Genomic DNA, 23,710 nt, shown 5'->3' with positions numbered 1-23,710 from the left:
ATGTTTATGTGAAGACAAGTTTCTTGACTTGACCATCTTCCTTGGAAGCTTTCTCCCTGTGTGACTGCTCCCCAGCCTCGGAGACTTGCATCCGTGGTTACTAGGACCCAGTCCTGAATCCCGAACCTGCGTCCCTCTGGGAGGTGAGAACTGTGTAGCCACCACAGGAGCGAAATTCTGGCTTTGGATGACAGGATTATCCTCTGATGCATGTGTAGATGGGATCCGGACCACTTGTCCAACAGGTCCCACTGGAATACTCTGGCATGGAATCGGCCGAACTGTATGGCCTCGTAGGCCGCTACCATCTTTCCCAACAACCGAATGCATTGATGAATCGACACTCTTGTTGGTTTCAGAATTTGTTTGACCATTCTCTGGATTTCCAGAGCCTTTTCTACTGGAAGAAATACCCTCTGTACTTCTGTGTCCAGTATCATCCCCAGAAAAGACAATCTTGTCGCTGGTTCCAACTGTGATTTTGGAAAATTTATGATCCAACCGTGATGTTGAAGTACTGTCAGGGAGAGTGCAATGTTCTGCACCAACCTTTCCCTGGAACTTGCCTTTATTAGGAGATCGTCCAGATAAGGAATTATATTGACTCCTTGCTGTCGGAGGACCATCATCTCCGCCATCACCTTGGTGAACACCCTCGGTGCCATGGAGAGTCTGAACGGCAACGTCTGAAATTGGTAATGACAATCCTGTACTGCGAATCTCAGATAAGCTTGATGCGGAGGATAAATGGGAACATGTAAGTAGGCATCTTTTATGTCCACCGACACCATGACTTCCCCCTCCTCCAGACTGGAAATCACTGCCCTCAGAGATTCCATCTTGAACTTGAACCTTTGCAGGGAGAGATTCAGATTTTTCAGGTTTAGAATCGGTCTGACCGAGCCGTCCGGCTTCGGAACTACAAATAGGCTTGAATAAAACCCTTCTCCTTGTTGTAACAAGGGAACCAGGACAATGACTTGATCCTGACACAATTTTTGTATTGCTGCTGCTACCAGTTCCCTGTCCGGGATAGAAGCTGGTAAGGCCGATTTGAAAAATCGGCATGGGGGAATGTCTTGAAACTCCAGTTTGTACCCTTGGGACACTATTTGTACGACCCACGGGTCCAGGCCCGATTGAACCCAGAAGTGACTGAAGAGTTTCAGACGTGCCCCCACCTGGGCGGACTCCTGCAAGGGAGCCCCAGCGTCATGCTGAAGATTTTGCAGGAACAGAGGTTGATTTCTGCTCCTGTGATCCTGGAGACACTGTGGACTTTTTTCCTTTTCCCCTTCCTCTACCCTGCAAAGAAAGGGGAACCTTTACCATTTTTGTATTTATTGGGCCGAAAGGACTGCATCTGAGAGTGATGTGTCTTTTTCGCCGGTGCAGGAGCATAAGGCAAGAATGTTGACTTACCTGCGGTAGCCGCAGTAACTAAAGCATCCAGCCCATCTCCAAACAAGGCCTCACCTTTGTACGGGAGAGCCTCCATATTCCATTTGGAATCTGCGTCAGCATTCCATTGGCGAATCCACAATGCCCTCCGTGCTGAGATTGCCATGGTAGCGGCTCTTGATCCCAAGAGACCAATATCTTTCATGGCTTCTAGCATGTACGCAGCAGCATCTTTGATATGACCTAACGTTAGGAGTATCTCGTCTCTATCTATTGTGTCTATGTCTGATGACAAGTTTTCTGACCACTTTTCAATAGCACTACTCACCCATGCACAGGCAATGGTAGGCCTGAGTAGTGTTCCATTGGCCACATAAATAGATTTCAACGTAGTCTCTAACTTGCGGTCTGCTCCTTTAGTGAAGCCGTCCCAGGCGCAGGGAGAATCACCTTTTTTGTTAACCGCAACAGGGCACTGTCTAAAACGGGGGGTGACTCCCACCTTTTCCTGTCCTCTGCAGGGAAAGGGTAAGCTACCTGAATTGTTTTGGGAACCTGAAATTTGTTTTCAGGATTTGTCCAGACTCCCTCAAAGAGACTGTTCAGCTCATGAGATGGAGGAAAAGTTACATTAATTTTCTTTTCTTTACAAAAGTAAGCCTTCTCCTGTGGTAAAGGAGGCGCCTCCGTAACTTCTAACACCTCTTTATAGCAACAATCATGTACTGAATGTTTTTCGCTAACTTTGGATTTAATCCCCTGGAATCACTAGTGTCGACACAGGGGCAAACGCAGGATTTCTAGGGGGGGTTTCCATGTATATATAAACTGCAAACAACGACGTGTATATGTATGTATATATATATATATATATATATATATATATAGGCAATAGCAAATTAGGTCATGTGACTGCTGGATTTGATTTTTCATTTTATTAATGTCTTGTGTATTATTTATATTTTGATTTTATCTGAGCACAGACACCCCCTCCCCCCAGTACTCCCCACTCAGAAGTCACAGGCAGCACAATCCCCCCTCCCTCCTCCATAGTCAGAAAGCACAGGCAGCATAATTCTCCCCCCCTCCATAGTCAAAAACACAGGCAGCACAATCCCCCCTCCCTCCTCCATAGACAGAAACACAGACAGCATCAATGACTCGGCCAGCATAATTAAAGACTACCGGCGCCCGCCCAGCGACCCTCAGCACTTGTGAAACAGACCTTGCTGCTGCCGAGTTTGTGTGTGTGGGAAGACAGTCCGATGAGTCCGTCCATCGGCGCTTCCTACCCTGCTCCTCACCGCTCTCTCCGGAGCTCCCGCAGCATAAGCAGCCGCCTCCGTTACGCATACTACACACTGAGATGTTAGAACTGGGAGCTAACCCCTGGCTGCATGTAGGGGAAGCAGCTCCTCCCGGGCTGTTCTTGCGTGCTGCTTGAGAGAGCGGTGAGGAGCAGGGTAGACAGCGGTGATGGACGGACTCGTCGGACTGTCTTCCCACACACTAAACTCGGCAGCAGCAAGGTCTGTTTCACAAGTGCTGAGGGTCGCTGGGCGGGCGCCGGTAGTCTTTTTTTGTATAAACAAAAAAAAAGGTCAGTTGCGCGATACATCGTCGGTCAGGGGGGGTTTCTAGGTACTCGGAAACCCCCCCTGCGTGCGCGTATGCGACACAGGAATCAGAGTCCACCACATTACAACTCTGTGTCCCTAAAATGGTTCCCTCAGGGGAAGAGCTCCCTGCCTCAGACATGTCACACACGTGTACAATCACACCACAGACAATCCGGGGTTTATAGGGGACAGACCCACAGTAAATCTGTCAGAAGGACACAGAAGGGACTTGCCAGTTCACAACTCAGCGCCAATGTAAAAAATCACTGTGTATCACTATCTACAGAGACCTTTAGCGCTTTTATATGCCAATTTAAGCACCACTTTTCACTCTGCCCCCCTTAATATACACCCTGATACTTGATTCAGACGTGGAGGAGGGCCAGCGTGTCTTCCCCTGCAGCTTGCCTGGAGAAAATTACGCTGAGCAGCGCTGGCTGACTGAGGAGGAAGCCCCACCCCCTGCAATGGCGCGTTTCCCCTCAGAAAACATGAGGTAATATTTATACCGGCCCCACCCCCTGCAATGGCGCGTTTCCCCTCAGAAAACATGAGGTAATATTTATACCGGCGGGGGTGTAGGATTGTTCCACTTTTAACATATTCCGAACACTACTGCACAACCAACCCACTCACATGCACACAGCACTCACACTGCCACTAACACTGTGACCTCTGCCTCTGCTTGGATACAGATGTGTCCTCATAAATATTGCCTCAATGCTAACGTCGGGCACACCTTTTTTTAATGAAAATGCATCTTATTTGCATTGCTATGTGGCTAGGATGCACAAGCAGCTTCTGCTGATTAAAATGATATGCAGCATGCTTATATACTGTGTGAGACTGTGGTTGTATCTGCATGTGAAATGCTACACACAGAATATAGGCATGCTGCATATCATTTTAATCAGCAGAAGCTGCTGATACCCCTAGGCATATCAAATGCCCTAGGCAATTGCCTAGTTTGCCTATGTATATGGCCGGCTTTGTCTATACCTCAACCAGGAAAGGCCTTCCTGGGCCTAAGGTACTTCACTAGTCTGTGTTGGAAATTATGTGCGTGCTGGTATTGATATTGCAGAGTTATATAGGCACACACCAGTGGATGTCTCAAGCTATGAACAGCCTAGTTACTTAACCAGTGGTGTTGGTTTATTGATAGATAGCAGGTACAGCAATACTCACTGTTATATGTACACTGGTGATAGAGCAGAGCTTGTGTACACTGGGGCTTACAGCAAGTAACAAGCTGGTCTCTGACATGCGCATAGTAAAGACAAGACGGCCCCTGCACATGCTCATTAGAGATCTCAGTGGCCATCTTGGTATAGAGGATGAAGCTTCCCTAAAGAACTGGAAGTCTGGAGTCTGTAGTAGCACATTCCTTTTTTTAGCAGTCTGTATAAAGACATCATTATACATTTTTATGGCAATTTATAAACAGCCCCTATGGTTCTTGGAACACAGGGATGAAATCATCCATTACATTAATATTTATAATTGTAATTAAAAGAAAGTATATTTTATTTCAAATAACCTATATATAATAGATATTAGTAATACCCTTATGACTTAAGGACTATGCTCTATACCTTTGGATCTTTTATATTTTTATTTGAAGACAAGTGAATTTAATTTTGCTTTATTTGTTTCAATGCCATATTAAAATTAAACTTTCTGGCAAAATCCGATATTTAAATATGCCTCAATTTACAGTTTGGGGCTGTTATTGCTAGATCATTAAAACTGTAGGGGGGCTGCAAGCATGATATTAAAGAAAACCAGAAAGCACTCTTGTATATTGCTCCCCAAGAAATATGTTGTGCCTATACCGGATGATAATGTAAAACAGAACCATCAGAATGGCCCCATACTAATACAGTTAATCTCAGCTGTTTTCATTTGGTAAGGTTTATTCTTCTCAGAAGATCCAATTTTCTTTTTAAACTGGACAATTTGCAATAAAAGCAATGTTTTTCTTTAATCCCCTGAATGGATACAAATGTTTAAGATCTTTACCAATGTATACGAATATTTATTTATTTAAAAATGCTTTGTTACTTTTATTGAAAATTACAAAGTGTTTTTATAGTTTTTTAATATCAGTTTTAATAAAGACCTCTTGAATAAATGTTATGGGCATGAGGGGATTTTTTTATTACACTAACATGCAGAAACGAGGTTATATTCATGGGATGGGATTATTGAAATAAAGGGGTGTACAGGGGGCATTGACAGTTATTCCTGCTTTGTGTGACTTCACACTGACTTAATAATGTCCCATAAAGCATGGAATTAAGTCTGCATAAAGATTCCTAGGCATACTGGATTATTATTGCCACATATTATTGGGGTATGTTCTCCCCGTGGTTGTGTGGTTTTTCCCACATCCCATAAAGAGTGTTTATTGCTTTTGGCTTCCTGTGTAATACAAATTATGCATTTGTGGTTCCAGATAAAAGCCAAACAATAGTGTGTTTACAGAACATTATAGACATCTAAAGGCAAAATTGTCCAAAAGATGCTAAGAAATGTTATAAAAGAAAAACCCGAAAACCCTGGAGCATCAAGTTTGCAGGGTAAGGATAAGCGCAAGATGGGTGATAATTATGTTAATATGCAAGGTGTTAATAGCTCCAAAATTTATATGCACATGGTAAAACGACTTCAGTGTTATTCACTAAAGGTCCAATACTGCCTGTAGGGCGAGATGGCAGCCTGGCAGCACACTGGACTTTCCCCATACCAACATTTAAAATAACTTTTCAGTGAGTTATTATTCACATTCATTTCTCATAAGAATCTTTAATTCCCACAGCCCATTACTCTAGTGAGTACATTTACTGCAGCCAGAGCCGGCCCTACGCATAGCAAACTAGGCAAATGCCTAGGGCATTTGGAATGCCTAGGGGCACAAGCAGCTTCTGCTGATTAAAATGATATGCAGCATGCCTATATTCTGTGTGTGACTGTATCTGCAGCCGAAATGCTACGTTACAGTGTATTCCTGGAAATCAGTGTATTCCTGGAAAAGCACTTCATATGCAGATATAGCCACAGTCGCACACAGAATATGGGCATGCTGCATACCATTTTAATCAGCAGAGGCTGCTTGTGCATCCTAGTCGCAAATAAGATGCATTCTTAGCAAAATAAAAAGGCGCCTGAAGTTAGCAGAGCTGCCAGCTGACTCACGCCAGGCATCTCCTGCTGCATGGCGTATTGAGGCAAGATGTATGAGGGCACATCTGTATCCAAGCAGAGGTCACAGTGTTAGCGGCCGTGTGAGTGCTGTGTGCGGGTGGGCTGATTGTGCAATAGTGTTCGGCATATGTGTAAGGGGCATGATGTGTGTCATTATGGGTATAAGGGTATTAATAATGTGCGGCGTATGTGTAAGGGACATTATGTTTATAAGGGCATTAATAAAGGTTGGTATAATGTGTAAGGCGCATTATGTTTATAAGGATATTAATAACGTGTGTCATATGTGTAAGGGGAATTATGTGTATAAAGGCATTACTAATGTGTGGCTTTATGTGAATAAAGAGCAAAATGGCGTGGTGTAATGTGAATAAGGGGCAATGCAGCATGATGTAATGTGAATAAGGGGCACTAATGTGAAGAGTAACGTATGTAAGGTAAAGTGGTAGTACTGTGTGATGTAACATGAATAAGGGACACTATCGCATGATATAATGTGAATAAAGTTGCACTACTGTGTGGCCTAATTTGAATTGGGGTCACTAATGTGTGGCCATGCCCCTTCCCAGCAAGAACACGCCACTTTTTGGGCTGTGCAACGAATGTGCGCACTTATTCTATTTAAAATATAAGGGGTAGGAGCACCAAAATGAGGACTGCTATGGGTTAGGGGTGATGGTGCTGGGAAAGGGGTGCAGGGTCAGAGGCAGAACTAGCAGCGGTGCTAGGGGGCACCAGCCAAAATCTTGCCTAGGGCATCATAGTGCTCTGACTGCAGCTTCTAAAACAGAGAATTGGTGATGTTGCCCATAGCAACCAGATGCTGTCTAGCGTTTTCTAAAAGGCAATAGAGAAATGATAGACAACATCTTATTGATTGCTATGGACAACATCACCAATTATTTGTTTTAGAAGCTTTAGTAAATAAATTTACCCCTCGGGGTATATTTACTAAAGTGCAGGTTTTCAGAAGTGGAGATGTTGCTCATAGTAGCAAATCAGATTTTAGCTATTATATTCTAGAAGGTGATAGATAAATGATAAGTAGAATCTGATTGGTTGCTATGGGCAACATGTCCACTTCTAAAACCTTAAACGTTACCCTACAGAAGCTTGTTTGCTTCTTTTCGACTTTCCCCCTGGGAGGGATACAATCGGATTCGGATCCCTCCCAGCACCCCCTGTAACACGTAAGGCACTCTGCGCGTGCATAGACAGACACCCAAGGCCAAACCCAGAAGTCCCCACACTGCAATGGACAGCTCTCATCATTTGCCCTAATGACTTGTGCCAAAACAGAAAACCAGGACTACCAGTGACCAAGTCATGTCTTATACAGTAGTTCTATCACTGTAGTACTACACTTTTACTGTAGAAGTGCATTTTAGATAAAGATTTCTAGGCATACTGGATTATTATTGCTATGTCTTAGTTACATATGTTTAATTTAAAACCTACAGTATGACTATGAGGCTAAAACTTTCAACTGGCAAAACAAAGAAAGGGGTGTTTGTAAAGTGGTAGAAGTTTGGATATGAATGTGACATTTGGGTATGAATGTGACGTTAGATACACTTGCACAGTGTGCATTGGATATTTCTGCTGGTTATTATGGTGCACTTGTAGATTATAGAGGCGCCAGGGACGGATTTTCTACAATGTAACATAGGCAGTTTCCTAGGGCCCTGCGGCCATTAGGGGGCCCACCAGGTGCCCAAATTAAAAAATTCATATTAAATAAAAGGCCCTGAGGACTTGTTTTCCTGGGATGTGGTAGGCTACAGAGCCTCGATTAGATAGTTTTGCAGGGCCAGTACTGGGGCATCGGCAGGATGCAAGACTGACAGTTCTGCTCAAAATGATAGCGTAATAGTAGTGGCAGAGCTTTCTGCACAGCACTCGCTGTGCTCTCAGCCAATCACAGGTGTCACAGAAGCATGTGCTAAGTGCCACCAGTCAGGGCTCAGCACAATCTGCTCTGACTCCACCTGCTCAACAACATGGGACTGAGGCTGAGAGATACTGACAGAGCTGTGCAGGAAGCCTGCCACGTGCATTATACAGTGGGAAGCTAAATACATACAGCATATTACTGATCAGCTATGGACAGTGGTCAGGTCACTGAGAATATAGTGATCTATTTCATGTGTATGATATCAGTGTGACTTCAGAGGAGTGATCATTGTGTATCAGGTATGTCATATTAGTGTGGTCTATATGTATGAGGCATGTAATGTCAGTGATGTCAACGTGGCCTGTGTATACTGATGTGTATATCTCAATGGACTGGAGGAGATGACCCTAAACCATTATAGTGCCTAGGGCCCCAAGCAGTCTTAATCCAGTTCTGGTCAGCATGCACCTTGAAATGCAACAGATGCACCAACTAGGTACCCCTGTATAGATCATACAGAAGGCCCAATACCTGTGTATGTGTGGGAAATTGCTGGTACTCTGCAGGGTAGAGGTAGGCAAGGTGATAACTAGTAACTGACGGGCTCCTAATGACAGAACAAAGACAATAACTGTATTTAGTCCTTACCCCTTTATCAGTAGTTTGTGGAACACAGATCCGTTCTGTTTCTTCCATTCAGGCTCCAGGTGCAGCCAGTCATCATGTTGTGAGTAATGATAGTCTGCTGTGACCAACGTCATAGATGGGCCTCTGAAACAGAAACAAATGGTGACCACTGGCATATTTAACTTAATTACAGATGCCCAAACTCCATCTTTTTGTCCAGAGTGTTCAGAAGAAACATAAACGTTGTTGACTATACTAAGGTAGCACTTTATATACAGATGTGCCCACTTACATCTAGCCTCCCTGCGCGTTACCAGCCCTTCTAATCACGCCGTGCCACAAATCAAGTTGGTTATGTGCAACTGCACTCTCACCAGCCACTTCCCGCCCCAAAACGTCCTATTTTATGGAAAGATAGAACCGAACAACTTCCAACTGATGCAGAATAGAACAAAGAAAAGCAGAATGTGTATGTGATGTATACAAAGACTTGCCATTTGTGTTGGTACTAAAGAGATCTGTCTGACTCAGAACCAGACACAGAGCGGAAAGCCAAACTAAAAGTGGAACATGGAGATTGCACATGTGCTTATTTCCAAAATTAAATTTCATTTGTAAGAAACTGACACCTTTGCTTATCTCTATTAATATTAGAGATGTTCAGGTGCGGTCTCCTTGAGACTGAAAACATCTGAATTTAGGGTTTACTAGCTGAAAATGAGCACTGATTCCGGTCTTCTGCAAAGCTCAGTTCCTAGGAGCCAAAATGTCATCTTCCCGGCATCAGTTCTCGCAGGTTTTTTGGATTGCATATAAAATCCCTCCCTTGACGCCACTTCACATTGGAGACCAGAGGGAACTGGGTGCAGCACTTATTAGGGGCACTTAAAACAAAAAATATATATATATTTTTTAGAAGCACTGTGTTAAAGGGGCACTGTGTACAGCTGCAGCACTCTGAGGCACAAGCCAGTGTATACTGTGGGCTGTTTATTGGCTGTAGCGGGAGGAGGGGGGGAGGACTGTGTTGCAGGACTCATTAGGGACACTTAAAAAACCCCAGAAGCTTTATTTATGAGCATTGTGTTAAACTGTGTGCTGCTGCAGCAAGATGAGGCATGCAAAATTGAAAAAAAAATAAAAAAAAGACAGTAAAACACCAGAGTAGTGAACTGCAGAACTTTGTTACTTAAGACTACTTAGGCATTTTTTTTTACACAACCCCCCTTCCCCTTCCACCCCCCAAAAAAAAAAAAAAAAAAGATTAACTTCTTTATTGTGCCACCCTTATACTGGGGGCACCGTGAGGCAGTTTGTTGTGTTTTCAATAACCATGGAAAAACGTTTAAAAAACCTTGTGTGTTAAAAAAAATATAACGTCATTAGTGTGCCTCCAGTATAGTAGAGGCAGTGTGTTGTGTGCTCAGTCACCGCACAACCAATTTGACTGGAAGTGAATGTTATTGAGGTTGATAATACTGTAGGAAAAGAAACAGGCCTCCATAAAACATGATTTTAATTGTTTTTATCAATAAAAAAAAACATATCCAAAACAAAAACAAAAGCTGAATCCAGACTCAAGACCAAAACATGGCGTCAGCACACATCTCTAATTAACACACTATGCTTGTGTGTGTATATATATTACATGTATATGTATATACATGTGGAGTTGCATTTGTTTAAAAGCATTCACAATCATTATAATCTTGCGGTTACCTCAGTGAAATTTCTCTTCCCTCTACAGAATCTATTTGGAATCCTCAGTATTGGGCTTAGTTGGCTGAATGACACTGTGCACAAATATATATGCTGTGGTAACTGTGGCGTGTGAGTCAGGTGTGGCCCTGTAATGTTTTCCAGTGGCCCCCAGCTTAAATAGCATAGGATCTATATGATTAATAAGTCAGCAAGATCTGAATGACACAGATGTCTTCCGTGAGCACCCAGCAGTCAGGCCAGGGAACACCATGTCTTGCTATTATTCCATGCATAAGGAGTTAACGAACACAAGTATGGGTTCAGTACACTAGATAATAAATATACAGTAAATAAGTAACTATGTTTTCTGAAAATAATTAATTATATTAACAAAAAAACATAATGCACTACAGCATTAATTCCCAATATTAACGGTCTACTTTACAAATCAGATTATATAACATTTCCAGAACAGGTATAACAGCATTATATAACAAAACATTTTGCACACACTAAACCCAGGATGAGGGATAAAGACATACATATGTACACACTGTGCATGCATATAAGCATGAACCCAACGGTGGAGTCTCTCTATGCCAAATTCTCTGTTATAAAACCTCTGAATGGTGCAAAACATCTAACCTGTATCATTAACTAACTTAAAGATAAGACATTCAGGTTCACTGTGATGGTTACTACCTTGTTATCATCATTATTATTATAATTATTATCATCATCATCATCAGCATTGCATTTTCAGAGTATGAAGAATTCAATGTCTCTAAATTGGAAGTAAAACCATTCAATGTCTGGACTTAGGTAAAGAGTTTAGAGCATTCTTGGGATCTGCAAAGTGTATTGAGCCTAGGTTCCCAAGTGTAGTATAGCTTTACACATGATTCTTTGTTAGCTAAGGATATTACAACGTGGATGACACTGTCTCAATGGAAAAAGAAACAATCTTGGCACCTAGTTCAGTGATGGATGCCACATGAGAATGCCTTTTAGTGGAGCTGCCAGAGCTGACTATTCTCCAATGCCCAGATCTCACTCTGCAAATTACATGCTGTATTCCATATAATTCCCCTCAGGCTTATTATAGGATAAGCACTCCAGGCCCCTGCCATCGTCTGCCGGGCAATAAGTCCTATGCTGAAACAACTCACTCGCCACAAGCCTGGGCTACCCTGTGGTTACTGAATATATGGCACAGTGCTACATTACCTCCTGAGCTCTATTAACTTGACTGGTAAGTCTGATGAAGAGGCAGCACAATGGGCAGTATTTACACATATAATATAACACCACCATCTACAGAGTTATACTGGGTTCAGTGTGTTATGTCAATAGTGACCATATCAACGTTCATAATGTCAAATCTAAAGTAATGTTGGCATGGTCATAAGGTTGACAATGTCTGCTTAAGGTAAGTGTAACCTTAACCCCTAAGCCTAACCCTAATGGGCCTATCAACATTTTCAATATGTCGATATTTTATATGTTGGCATTCTGCCCATGTCAACATTTTCCAGGTGTCAACATCTATATTGTTGACATTTTAACTACACCCAATATCCAGGGACGTATTGACACCTAAGGGGGCCCGTGTGCATCGTGTCCCAACCCAGCCCCGCAACTTACCTTGTGTCGGCAAGTGGGTCCTTCCTCCTCCGCAGTACCATCTTACTAGTAATAAGTAAAGCTATAGGAACTATTGGTTCTGTAGGAAATGGAGGGACTGCAGCAGATATTGGAGTCGCATCTGGCTAGACACCCCTGTTACCACCCAGGAACACCCACTGCAAACCACAGCACTTGCGTCCAAATTCATTCTGCATCTGCCAATGGTAATCATCATGACCCATGTCGGCAACGCGTGCACCTCTGGGTCAGGCCCAATACCTTGTAGTCTTTTCTTGTTATTGCCCTGTTCTTAATACAGAGTACAGCCTACAGTGTATGTAATGCAGAGCAAAGCTTAAAGTACCTATAATAGCATTAATAATGTCTTGATGAGTGGAGAGGATCCAGCAGCCTTCTAATTCATGTTTAAACAGACCATCCCCATCCATACTGAACATGTGGTTTCCATTCACATGAATTATGAACATGCTGAAGCATCATTAAAACCAAGAACAGCAAATGGTATTTATTATTACTACAAACTACTGACCTTACCCTAAACCGATTTGCTTGCAGACCCATTGAGACAGCTCTTCCTCCCATTCATCAGCACAAACGTGATGATCGTACGCTGATCTATGAATGATCAGGGATGTCACCGAGCTCGCATTGTTAGAGGCAGAGACTGGGGAGATCAAATTAAAATGTCACATTCTATTAACCGAGCCAAAAAAAGCCAGTAATTCCCGTAATAATATAATTTCACTGTCGCGGCTTTCAGACTATGAACAGAGCAGGTGTGCCTATTGTAGATTTCTTTTCGGAATGGTGCATGCGGTATGTTTGGGGTGTAGAGTGTGACATTGCAGGATATTGTGGTATTCATGTACATAATGTCCTTTAATGAGGTAAGGATCTAAGTGGATGGATTCCATATTTACTGTTCACCAAAACTCATACTGGCCGTAATGTGTTCTACATACATACAGTACTACAACTTTTTATATAGATAGGACAAGCAAGAGGGTGGGGTCATGAGATGCAGTTGTGATGGGGGGTGTTGAGCAGTAAAAACAAGCTTGCAAAAAAATATAAGTCAGGCCTGACTGTAAGGCTAGAAACGGCAGTATGTACAGCAGTGTAACATTTATGTTGTAAAAGGCTTTTTCTGGTCATTTGCAGCCCCTCCCTGTTACCTGTAGGCTGGGGTGGGGCTCTTGTGCAGTGGTGTAATAAGGACAGGTGTGTAGGGGCAGAAAAAGAGAAATTAGCAAATTATATGATGTACGTAATAAAGCTGAAGGAGCATTCACTGACAAGGGTCTCACCATCACTTCAAGGACATGAAATTTACAAGTAATTATTTTGGTAAAATTATAGGATTCAGCAATGATGTATACTTAACGGTAATATACACAATTAACACAATGGAGGCAGGGCTGCCATCATAAATCATGGGGCCCAGTACAAAAGAAAAAGGCAGGGCCCCCACCTGCTCAGTTCTTCCCCCACAGGTGAGGAGGGGAGAGTAGAGACACATATATGGTATGGGGCAGGAACACGGATTGGGCAGGGGTGGCAGAGACACAGATGTAGGGAGGACTGGAATAGTAGAGAGGACAGTGGGACAGACTATAGGAGAGAGGGGCAGAGGTCCCTCTGTGCACGCAGCCTCAAACTCACAATTCCAACGTCAATGCAGTGTACTCTATATCCGGCCAATGAGAGGAGGGGGGGGGGGGGGGGGCGGGGAGCAGAAGAACTGCAGGTGGAGCGACTATGGATGTGTAATGCATGCATAATCTGGTATTGTTGCAGGAGCTTCTGTATCACAGTATCAGAAGACCCAGATCACTGAACATATGCTGCTACTAGAGGTGGCTGAAGAGTTAATTAATGAAAGACTCATAGCACAGTTTAGCTGTGAGGTGAGTCAATCATTCATATAACTCTCTGGCCAGTGCTAGCAGCTTGTGCTGTGTGCTTGTAACGAGTAACTCTGCCGGCGGCAGGGCCCCCCAGCTGTCAGGGTCTCGTGTTTCAGTAACAGCAGCCCCCCTCCCCCCCCCCCTCGATGGCAGCCGTGATTGGAGCATTTTGTCCAATTGCAACAATCAGTAGTTGGCCTATAAAATTTCTACAAATAATGTGTATTAACAATTCTTCAGCAAAATTGCTACTACTACTAATAATAATAACTGAAGCATTAAAGTATTGTCTCCATTCTAATTCATGGTTCAGTTCACAAAATGGCTGCCATCACTCCAAGACACAGTCATGTTTTATATTTTGAAGTAATGACTTTGGTGCTAGGAAACCATTAAAACTGATATTTATTAACTATAAACAGACCTACTGTATGTACAAATACTAATAAATATTGTAGATTTAGGTGGAACTCACAAACTGAGATACATATTATAATTGTATGTAACCCATCCTCTTCCAACTTACCACAGGTCCACTCATCGGAGCTGTCTGCACAATCCACTTGACCATCACACCATCGATCACGTGGTACACATTTGTGGTTTGCACATGTAAGCTCATAATTTGCACAGGATGCTGTGGGATTAATATAAAGAGCTTAGATCACTTTGTGGGTTGCAGAGTTAAGGCTTTGAGTAAAAACCTTTAAAAAACTTACAACAATTTCTCTCCTCTAACTGTTCAGGGCAGTCTGGAAATCCATCGCAGATCATGGAATGTTTTATACACATCTTGTGTCCCGGACATTCCCACAGTCCTCGTTCTGTACAGCCTTCAAAAGTGAAAACAGCATGTAGCAGCAAAGCTTTCTCAATAATACTATAAGAACTGCTATGTATCCCACTGTGTAAATACTTAAAATGGACGTGATTCATTCCCTTCCAAAATCATTTCTATAATCGAACAAGAAGAACACTACCCAGCTCTTACAATATGTTTTTAAGTTTAATTTAGTTTGATAAAAAAGAGAGAAGGAGCAACATTACATTTAAACTGCCGTGGTTAAAGAGGAACAATACATTGTTACATTTTGGAATTATTATTTATTATTATCCTTTATTTATATGGCGCCACAAGGTATCCGCAGCACCTAATTATAGAGTACATAAATTAAAAATCAAAACGGGACAATAGTGACTTACAGTTGAAGACAATATAGGACAAGTACAGGGTAAATAACACTGACATAAGTACCAGAGTGGCAGAAAACAGCGGGATTAGGTGCAGTCAAGGATGGTTTAAGTAAGAGAAGGTTAAGCACATGAGGGTTGAGGGCCCTGCTCGTGAGAGCTTACATTCTAAAGGGCAGGGGCAGACAGACAGGGGTGGCACAGATGGGGTAGACGGAATGAAGCCCCCATGCTATTAACAGAAATGCATGGGTCCCAAACATGGGATGCCTGCAGTTTGTTAGAAACTACTTCAACCATGTACTGTATGCCTGAAATCCCATAATGCTCCAGGCTTTCAAGATGAGCTTTTACTAAGACGCATTTCTGGCAAAAAAAGGTGCAAAAAAGTCATACAACAATAGCAGAGTCTCACGGAACATGCCGTGCCAAGAGGGGCTGTTTGATGCGACTGCAGCAAAGATGTATGGGAACACATATGTAAATGGACCTGTCCAACTAGCTTTATTGATGACTTTCACCTGCAGCAGGGAGTCCTGGAGGAGAGCAGAATTGCTTCTCCTGAACCGCAGGACTTTCGGACATGTTTAAGTAAAGTGGACCTTTATTGCAAGACTAAAGATGTGAATAGACAGTGCTGGGTGTTCTTAGCAATGACACTAACATGACTCCTGGTAGTCACAAACTCTTAACCCTTGTTTCAGCTGTAGCTAGCAAATGTATTTTACAGCAATGGTAATCCCCTCTTCTGCCTTTTATCGCCCTCTTTAGGGAAAAACTATTTTTTGTATTCAAGATTAACTGCATTGAGGCCTCTCTACACAAAGAGGTTCAGGTTGAAAAATGTTTTACCATTTGGGACCTGATATCATTAAATCTCAGATTAAAACCTGTTTTCAAACCACTTAGTGGTATGAGAACCAAATGTTATTGTGTGACCGCCCGATGCAGATTTGATTATGTTTTTGGTTTTTTTTTCTGTGTACTGGTGGGTGTTATTTTTTCATACAATTGAAATAATCTTTTCCCCCCTCATATTAGTTGCTTTCTTATTGGTCCTCCATTAAGGTTTCTCCTTGGCTCACTGCTTATTTCTGTCTCTTTTTTTCTTTTAATTTTCTGTCTATCTCCTTTCACCATCTTACTTTTTCCTTTAGTTTTCTAGTTTTTTTTCTTTTCTTTCATTTCCTTTTACTTCTTTTCTTCTAGCTAGTCTGTTCTCCTGGGTTCTTTAACCTCTTTATGGTTGTTAGATGTGATTGTGGTGCCCAGTGTTATAACATTATGGACAAAGAAAAAAGGATAACAGAAGATTGATTGGATGGTGGCTTCGCTCTTTTTCCTTTTGTTATTGGAAATTCCTACAGTTTTTTTTTTTTGGGGGGTGACATTGGATTCTTTGGTATCCTACGGTGCTTACTAAATATTCTTCCACTGGCCTATGCTTTTTAATGATAGTGTACCATGTCTGAATAATCTGTCTCCCATTTTATTGCCATATTGCTATCTGGTAATTCTCGTGCATTTCATTTAATGTTTATATTGTCATTGATCATTCTTTTTCAATGAACACAATTTTGAAGAAAAAAAAAATGTTAATGAAGATTTTATTTAACTTTCTTTAAACATCTATATTTTAGAATCTTCTGACCTAAAAATGTCAACTTGCTGGACCAGTGCTGCCATATATACAAGGAAGGTCATTTTCTCAAACCCTTTCAGACTGAGGCACGTAGGGAAAATTAATATAGCAGGCTGTATTTGCAGTGCATTGTTGTGATTCTGTACTGACACCAAAACAGACCCACCCAGGCTATGGAGCCTCTTCATACATGATCTCGAAATATACATAAAAAAACAAGATCGAAACAAGACGCACATAATGAAAGTAAATAGAAACATTGGGGGATATTCAATTGTTTGAAAAGTCGGTTGGGTGTCTGTTTTTCCTGTCTAATAGACAGGAAAAAACAGACACCCAACCGACTTTTCAAACATTTGAATCCCCCCAATGTGTTAGAATATAACACATTGGGGGAATCAATCACCATCAACAATGGATCAACAGAATTCCAGGGGGCCAATTTCGGCGCATAAAGAGAAACTGCACAGAAGAAAACGTTTTTCAACAACAGAGCAAAGAGATAAAACTAAAATTCTGTGAAAAGGGCTACAAGGAGTCAGAACTAGAAGAACGACTGGAGGAGGTAACGAAACTAGAGAGGAAAGACCTGATTAGCTATAAAACAAAGAACCAAGAGTAAGATCCTCAAACATGTTTCATTACCCAATACAACAGCAAGCACAGAGAAATGGAGAAAATCTTGAACACTCACTGGCACATACTCATTCTGGAATAAGAACTAAAGAAAGAACTACCTTCTAAACCAAAAATCATCTTTATCTTTTTCATATTAGTAGCATAACAGTCAAGTATTGTTCAGTTGAAAACAGCCATTCCTTGTTGTTACATTGTTCAATTGAACCCTTTTCTTAAAATAATTTTTTATTAAGTCACATCAGACTGAAAGAAACATGAGGTTGCCACCAGAACACTGTCTTCCGGTTCCGGCAAGTTCCATTTTTTAAACCATATTTCATATAAAGATTTTGCTATAAAAGAACAACCAGAAGGGACCACCCACATCTTTGACAAAGATTCCATGTGATTCGAAACACGTTGGACAGTACAGGAGGGGAGCTGAGAGAAGTGCGGGACCGTGACTGTGGTCTGAACACTGGAAGCCGCTGCGAGCACTTCCGGTCGGGCCAGCCCTGTACACAGATCGCAAGGAATGGAGCTGCAACTTCCTACCCGGGTAAGGTGAGTTAGGGCTATTTCATACTACACGGTTTTCACCGGCCGGCAAAAAGCCAGCAAAAGCTGGCCAGTTTTTTGGCGGCCGTCACTGCCCTTTCACACACAACGGCTTTGAGTCGTGTTTAATGCTGAGTGCAGGCACATGCGCAGTAGTCAAAAATGTGTGTGAAAAAGCCTATTCACCCACATACTTCACTGCCTTCAGTGATGGCACCGCCACGGCCCAGCAGCCATCCTATTCAGTGGATATTTCCGGCTGCAACACGGCAACCGGGCCGTGTCCATGCTGTCTGAAAGGAGGAATGTGTTCTCATAAATAACTGAAAATACTGCACAGCAAAAAGCCATCCAGCTTTTTACTGGCCAGTGAAAACCAGCAAGTGTGAAATAGCTCTTAGGGATAGCCAGCATCACAGCCCAATTGGGCACCAGAAGCTCATGCACAACAGTCCTCTACCCCACCTCTTTAAAGAACTCTTTAAAGGCTGTAAACATTTTTGACTTGGCACTGTATATGCTTCTTCTCTCTCATCTTTCCCCTATTCATGTCCTTTTCACTTTCTTACTTTCATTTATTTTTCATTTATTTTGAATTTTAATCTATACTTATATCTTTATTATTATTTATATTTTATTATAATTTTTTTTTAATTTTTTTATATTTTTGTTTATTTTGTACTGATACTCAACCTCACTCAGATGATACCTAATTAACACCAGCGCTCGGTTTGCGGCATTATTGCTGTACCCTTCCCAATACATATAATTTATTACTGAGCAGCTTTATAAACATTTCAGAAGCGCAGCATACTATCTCTCTAAACTCTTCATATATGACTACCAATATGAATTCTGTGTGCACCCACAAACCTCTGTTATCTCTTGCATAAACCAATATTTGAAGAAAATGCACAACGGCTGCCTGGCAAATTCATAGAGATACAATTCAGGTTTGTACTGTGCTGTGTATGCCGCCCCCTGTAAATTCAGACTGTTGTTTTGCAACTTCAAAATAAGATCTTAAATAGAATTAGGGAGCAATTTATCTGAATCCTTTTATGGTAACAGAGCTAGATCCAATATGTACACCGCTTATATGAAGCAGATATTTATAAAGGAGATGTTCCACTATCTCGCAAACATGGAATATGAATGAGACCTTGAGCTGTGAGCAGACAGTTCCTCTACAGCACTGCCCGCCACGGTCACAGTAATGTCACAGTGACACTGGTAATTTTCCAGCTGCTCTGCTCTCTTCCATATTTATAGAGATTGATAAGAATTGATTGGAACAGGAAAGCAGAAAACAAATTTGATTATCCTCCCAAGAGCAAGTTTTATTCCTAGTTCTGCAAATAATAAAAGCATCACGTTTACAGTATATTGGGGATCATTCCGAGTTGATTGCTAGCTGAAAATGTTTGCTGCGATTAAGTAAAAAATCGGCACTTCTACGCATGCGTATGCGGCGCAGTGCGCACGCGCGACGTACTTTCACAACGGCCGATGTATTTTTACACAAGGTCTTGTGACGTCAAATCCGGAATTGAACAGTTTGAAGTGATCGCAAGCGCTGAGTAGGTCTGAAGTTACTCTGAATCTGCACAATTTTTTTTTTGTAGCCGCTCTGCGTTCCTTTTGTTCGCACTTCTGCTAAGCTAAAATACACTCCCAGAGGGCAGCGGCTTAGCGTTTGCACGACTGCTAGCGAGCGATCAACTCGGAATGGCCCCCCTTGTGCGTTCTCTATCAGGTGAAAGATAACTACAAATGATATGCAAACAGATAAGCAACAGCTTTATGCAGAATTAGGTTCTGTTCAAGATTTCTTTAGAGGAAAATATGAGACATTGGAAATCCTTGCATAATTTTATTAAAATCATTTTTCTTTTTTTAGCATTATCAAGTTACAGTATGGGGGTAATTCAGACCTGATCGCTGGGCTGCTAACTTCGCTGTCCTGCATTCAGATAGTCACCGCTCCCAGGGGAGTGTAAATTCGCTGTGCAAGTGTGCGATCACACGTATGCCGAGCTGCAAAAATCCAGTGTGTGCAGTCTCTGCGCAACCCAGGACTTACTCTTCCAGTGCATTCAAAACAGGCTGATCGGGGCCGGAGCTGACGTCAGACACCATCCCTGAAAACACTTGGGAACACCTGCGTTTTTCCGGACACTCCCAGTAAATGGTCAGGTACCACCCACAAAAGGCCTCTTCCTGTCAATCACCTTGCAAACGCCCATGCAATCGGAATTTTTCGCACCATCCGGACGCTGACCAGCGGTGCCCGTTGTTGTTGTCCGACACGCGTGCGCATTGCGTTGTATACGCATGCGCAGTTAGTACCTGATCGCCCACTGTGCAAAAACGCACAGCAGCGGTCAGGACTGTATCAGGCCCTGTGTCATCATCATCTGTCAGAAAGGTAAAATAGTTGGTGCGTCCATAAAAAATATTTTTACTGATCTCTGATTATTTCTATTAGGACACGGAAATGTTTTTACTGACTGCTTCAAAATTCTTCAATTTGTTTATGTTTACAAACATGTGCTTCCCAGAATTTATTGTCTATGATCAGAACTGGAATGAGGACAGTCAGTCATTCTTTTGAGTGGTGGGGTTGGGGAAAGACTCAATGTCAAATCCCAAGGGAAAAATGTTAAACATCACATATGGATTTAGGCAAATATTTTGGGCAACAGTTTTAAAAAATGCAGCTAGGAACATACCACAATTGACTTCATCACTGTCATCTTCACAGTCTGCCTCTCCATCACATCTTCTGGAAGACAAGATACACCGGCCCGAGTGGCACTTGAAGTGACTGGGTGAGCATTCTGGTGAGACAGCAAACGATTATGATAAAAAGAAGTGTTGCTATTTCAGACAATTCAGTAAAAATTCCTGGTTTACATAAAAATGCTATGTGAGTTATTCACTCTATGGGGCCTATCACACTGGCAAATGCAGTCAATCCCCAGAGTTCAGACGGTTTCTGCATTTTTAGCATTGGAGCCATTTACCAAGGGCGTAGCCCAGTAGATATATCTGATATCTGCTGCAGTCCCCCTCTTAATGATCACAAAAGCTGTTCCCATAGGATTTCAGAGCTTGGTAAATTATGGGACTTTCATGCAGTACCCACAGAAAACTACAATGAATGTTTAGCTTCTTGGCCACAATATCACAAATCTAAGATCCTGTATCAAGAGCATGCACATTCCCAAAAAAACAAACAATTGCCTTTGCACTCCTCTTTGAAGCATGGTTAATACCGATGCAAATTTGTATCCTTTATCTTTAGCTATTATTAAATTACATTTAAGGTTTGAATAAAGGAGCACTTGAGGGACACTGTTTTTAATGCTATTATTACAAAGTATTACAGTTACTCTGCCATCAGGGTCGGATTATGGATTAGGCAGAACAGATGTCTGTCTAGGACTTGGTGGCTCCTAGGGGGCCCACCTGCTGTCCGCTTCCTGTATGTTATGATAGCATGTGGGTGGTCTGATGGGCACATAGCATGTGATGATGTCTGATGGTATATACAGGGTAAGTTGAGTTGTCTGATGGGCATGTGGGAATGGGAAGCTCTGATGGCATGCAGGTGCATTTGATGGGGATGTAAGGGGCATGTGCCGATGTCTGATCACAATTAAATGAAAGTGAGGATGTGAGATGGGCCCATTAGTGTCAGACGGGCATTTGGGGGAAGTTATGGCAAGTATGTGTGTGCATGTGTGTGTTGTATGGGGGGAGGGGTTGGGATGTCTTATGGCAAATACATAAGTGCAAGGGGCTTTTGGCCATTAATATTTTTTTTCCCCAGCTCATAAGTGTATGTAGAGGCCTGAATAAGAGTCTTGCCTAGCAACTCATAGGACCTTAATCTGGCTCTGATTGCTATTGTTAATATTTAAGGTCGATTATCTCAAACAAACAGAGGGAGCATTTGTAATTTTGATAGAATCAGACTATACAAGATTTAGCATTTCTCTACAAAAATATTGTGTAGTATGTGATTCATTTTAATTAGCTATGTACAGTATCCTGCCACACCAGCCTTACAATGTCTGATTTGCAAAGAACAGTCTGTTATTGAGACAAAGTCAGAGCTACGCCATATAGGGCGATGTGAATAAACTTACCTTCCACACCCTCATCAGGCATAAGACACGTCTGATTGTCTAATCTCTCATCTGGGAATTGGCTACAGTCCGTGTCCTCTGGCCACTGTAACCCCACAATGCCCAACACAGATTCACATCTTTCTTTCGAATGCTGACAGAGTGATCTGCAATGACAGACAGAAATGTGATACTGTGCATTAAACACCATACAGGAAGCCATTTATTTCTGTCCGTAACCAACACTTAATACAGACGACTTCTAACAAAAATATATACACGTTGTGCCACTCTGTCCATGATATAGGGTAAATGTACTGTAGCAATTATAGTGTACATTTTATGAATATTAAGTTGCTGATAATAAGGTTCATAGTTTTTATTCATCTAGTTCCCTATTTAGAATTGACATGCATTTTTTTTAATCTATGCCAGTTTCTTAAGATACTGTATTTTTGGGTAAATTTCACAGTACATAGGGCCTTATTCAGCTAGGGACGCATCAGCGATGTGATCACATTATGCTAAATTCCTGGCCAGTGCTCACGCGCAGGGCCCAATCTGCGTGTGCGCGGGCCAGGCAATATGATTGCATTGATGCAAACGCCTATGCCTGATTGACAGTGCCGGTGTCCGTTGTCTGCACTCTTGTGTTGCACACTAAGCTGCTGCTGACTGAATCACATCAGTTAGTTAAGGACAGGCAACCATTTTGCGGTGCAGCTTAGACTGGTCTTGCAGAGGATGCTGGGAGGGAGGGAGGTACTGGAAGTGTTGGCATTTCTTTCTGTACTGTGAGCTGCTCAAGGCAAGCAAAGTAACAAAAGCAGGTGATTGGTGGAAAGTGCAACTAACACAGCACACATCTGATCTACTGCCTCCTCCACTGTATGATATCCTGGTCAATGCCCCCCTCATTGCCCCACCTCTAATCATGCCCTCACATCACGTCACACCCATGCAGCGTTGGTCACAACATCTGAGATGACACCCAAAAGGCCCTTCACAAATTTCAGCTCCAGGCCCAAGTGACCCTTAATCTGGCACCATGCAAACTCCTTCTGAGAAATCATGATGACCAGGCATTGTTAGTTACTACTAGTAATTTGGGGCATTAGGTGAAGAGACAACTTCCATAGGGATGGCTTGCAAGACAGGTCCATTCCTGATAGGTAGTGTACAACACCCATTTTGATAGCCCCTATAAATAAGAGAAATACCTGGTCGTAAGACGGTTGCCTGTCTAGCCTTTGCCCGATGGTGGACCCATTATAACCACAAAATATGGAGGAATGCATTCTGGGAACACTGGATGTATTACCTGCAGGGGGGTATCCGCTGGTTTGTCTGAAGTTCACACTTTGGTACCAGAATAGTGCAAGCAAAGTACATAAGATATTTATAGCAATTGGTCTGAACTAGAGCTGGGAACAAAGATGACTCCCAACTGATAGAGGCTTCTTTCTGAGTCCTGTGGCCGAGATAATTTGGAAAATGAGTATAATTATAGGGCAGGTTCATACATAGCTCCAGAGTTATTGGCTCACATCGACCTATAAAATGAG

At 42.2% G+C, this 23,710-nt stretch overlaps 1 protein-coding gene across 2 annotated transcripts in view; it reads right to left on the bottom strand.

Moving 5' to 3' along the window:
• Nucleotides 1-23,710, bottom strand: part of CORIN (corin, serine peptidase) — a 521,516-nt gene that overhangs the window by 106,786 nt on the left and 391,020 nt on the right. For both annotated transcript variants that reach the window (XM_063920973.1, XM_063920972.1), the window contains exons 11-17: nt 23,467-23,698; nt 22,167-22,312; nt 20,745-20,852; nt 14,723-14,836; nt 14,530-14,640; nt 12,631-12,760; nt 8,770-8,892 (exon numbers count right to left, since the gene is read on the bottom strand). In XM_063920973.1, the coding sequence (XP_063777043.1) occupies nt 8,770-8,892; nt 12,631-12,760; nt 14,530-14,640; nt 14,723-14,836; nt 20,745-20,852; nt 22,167-22,312; nt 23,467-23,698 (964 nt within the window). The remainder of the gene's footprint in view (nt 1-8,769; nt 8,893-12,630; nt 12,761-14,529; nt 14,641-14,722; nt 14,837-20,744; nt 20,853-22,166; nt 22,313-23,466; nt 23,699-23,710) is intronic.

Source organism: Pseudophryne corroboree, chromosome 1 (assembly GCF_028390025.1).
Source record: "Pseudophryne corroboree isolate aPseCor3 chromosome 1, aPseCor3.hap2, whole genome shotgun sequence".
Classification (NCBI taxonomy): domain Eukaryota; kingdom Metazoa; phylum Chordata; class Amphibia; order Anura; family Myobatrachidae; genus Pseudophryne; species Pseudophryne corroboree.
The sequence above is the reverse complement of the archived record's forward strand: the minus strand, read 5'-3'. Positions and strand labels throughout refer to the sequence as shown.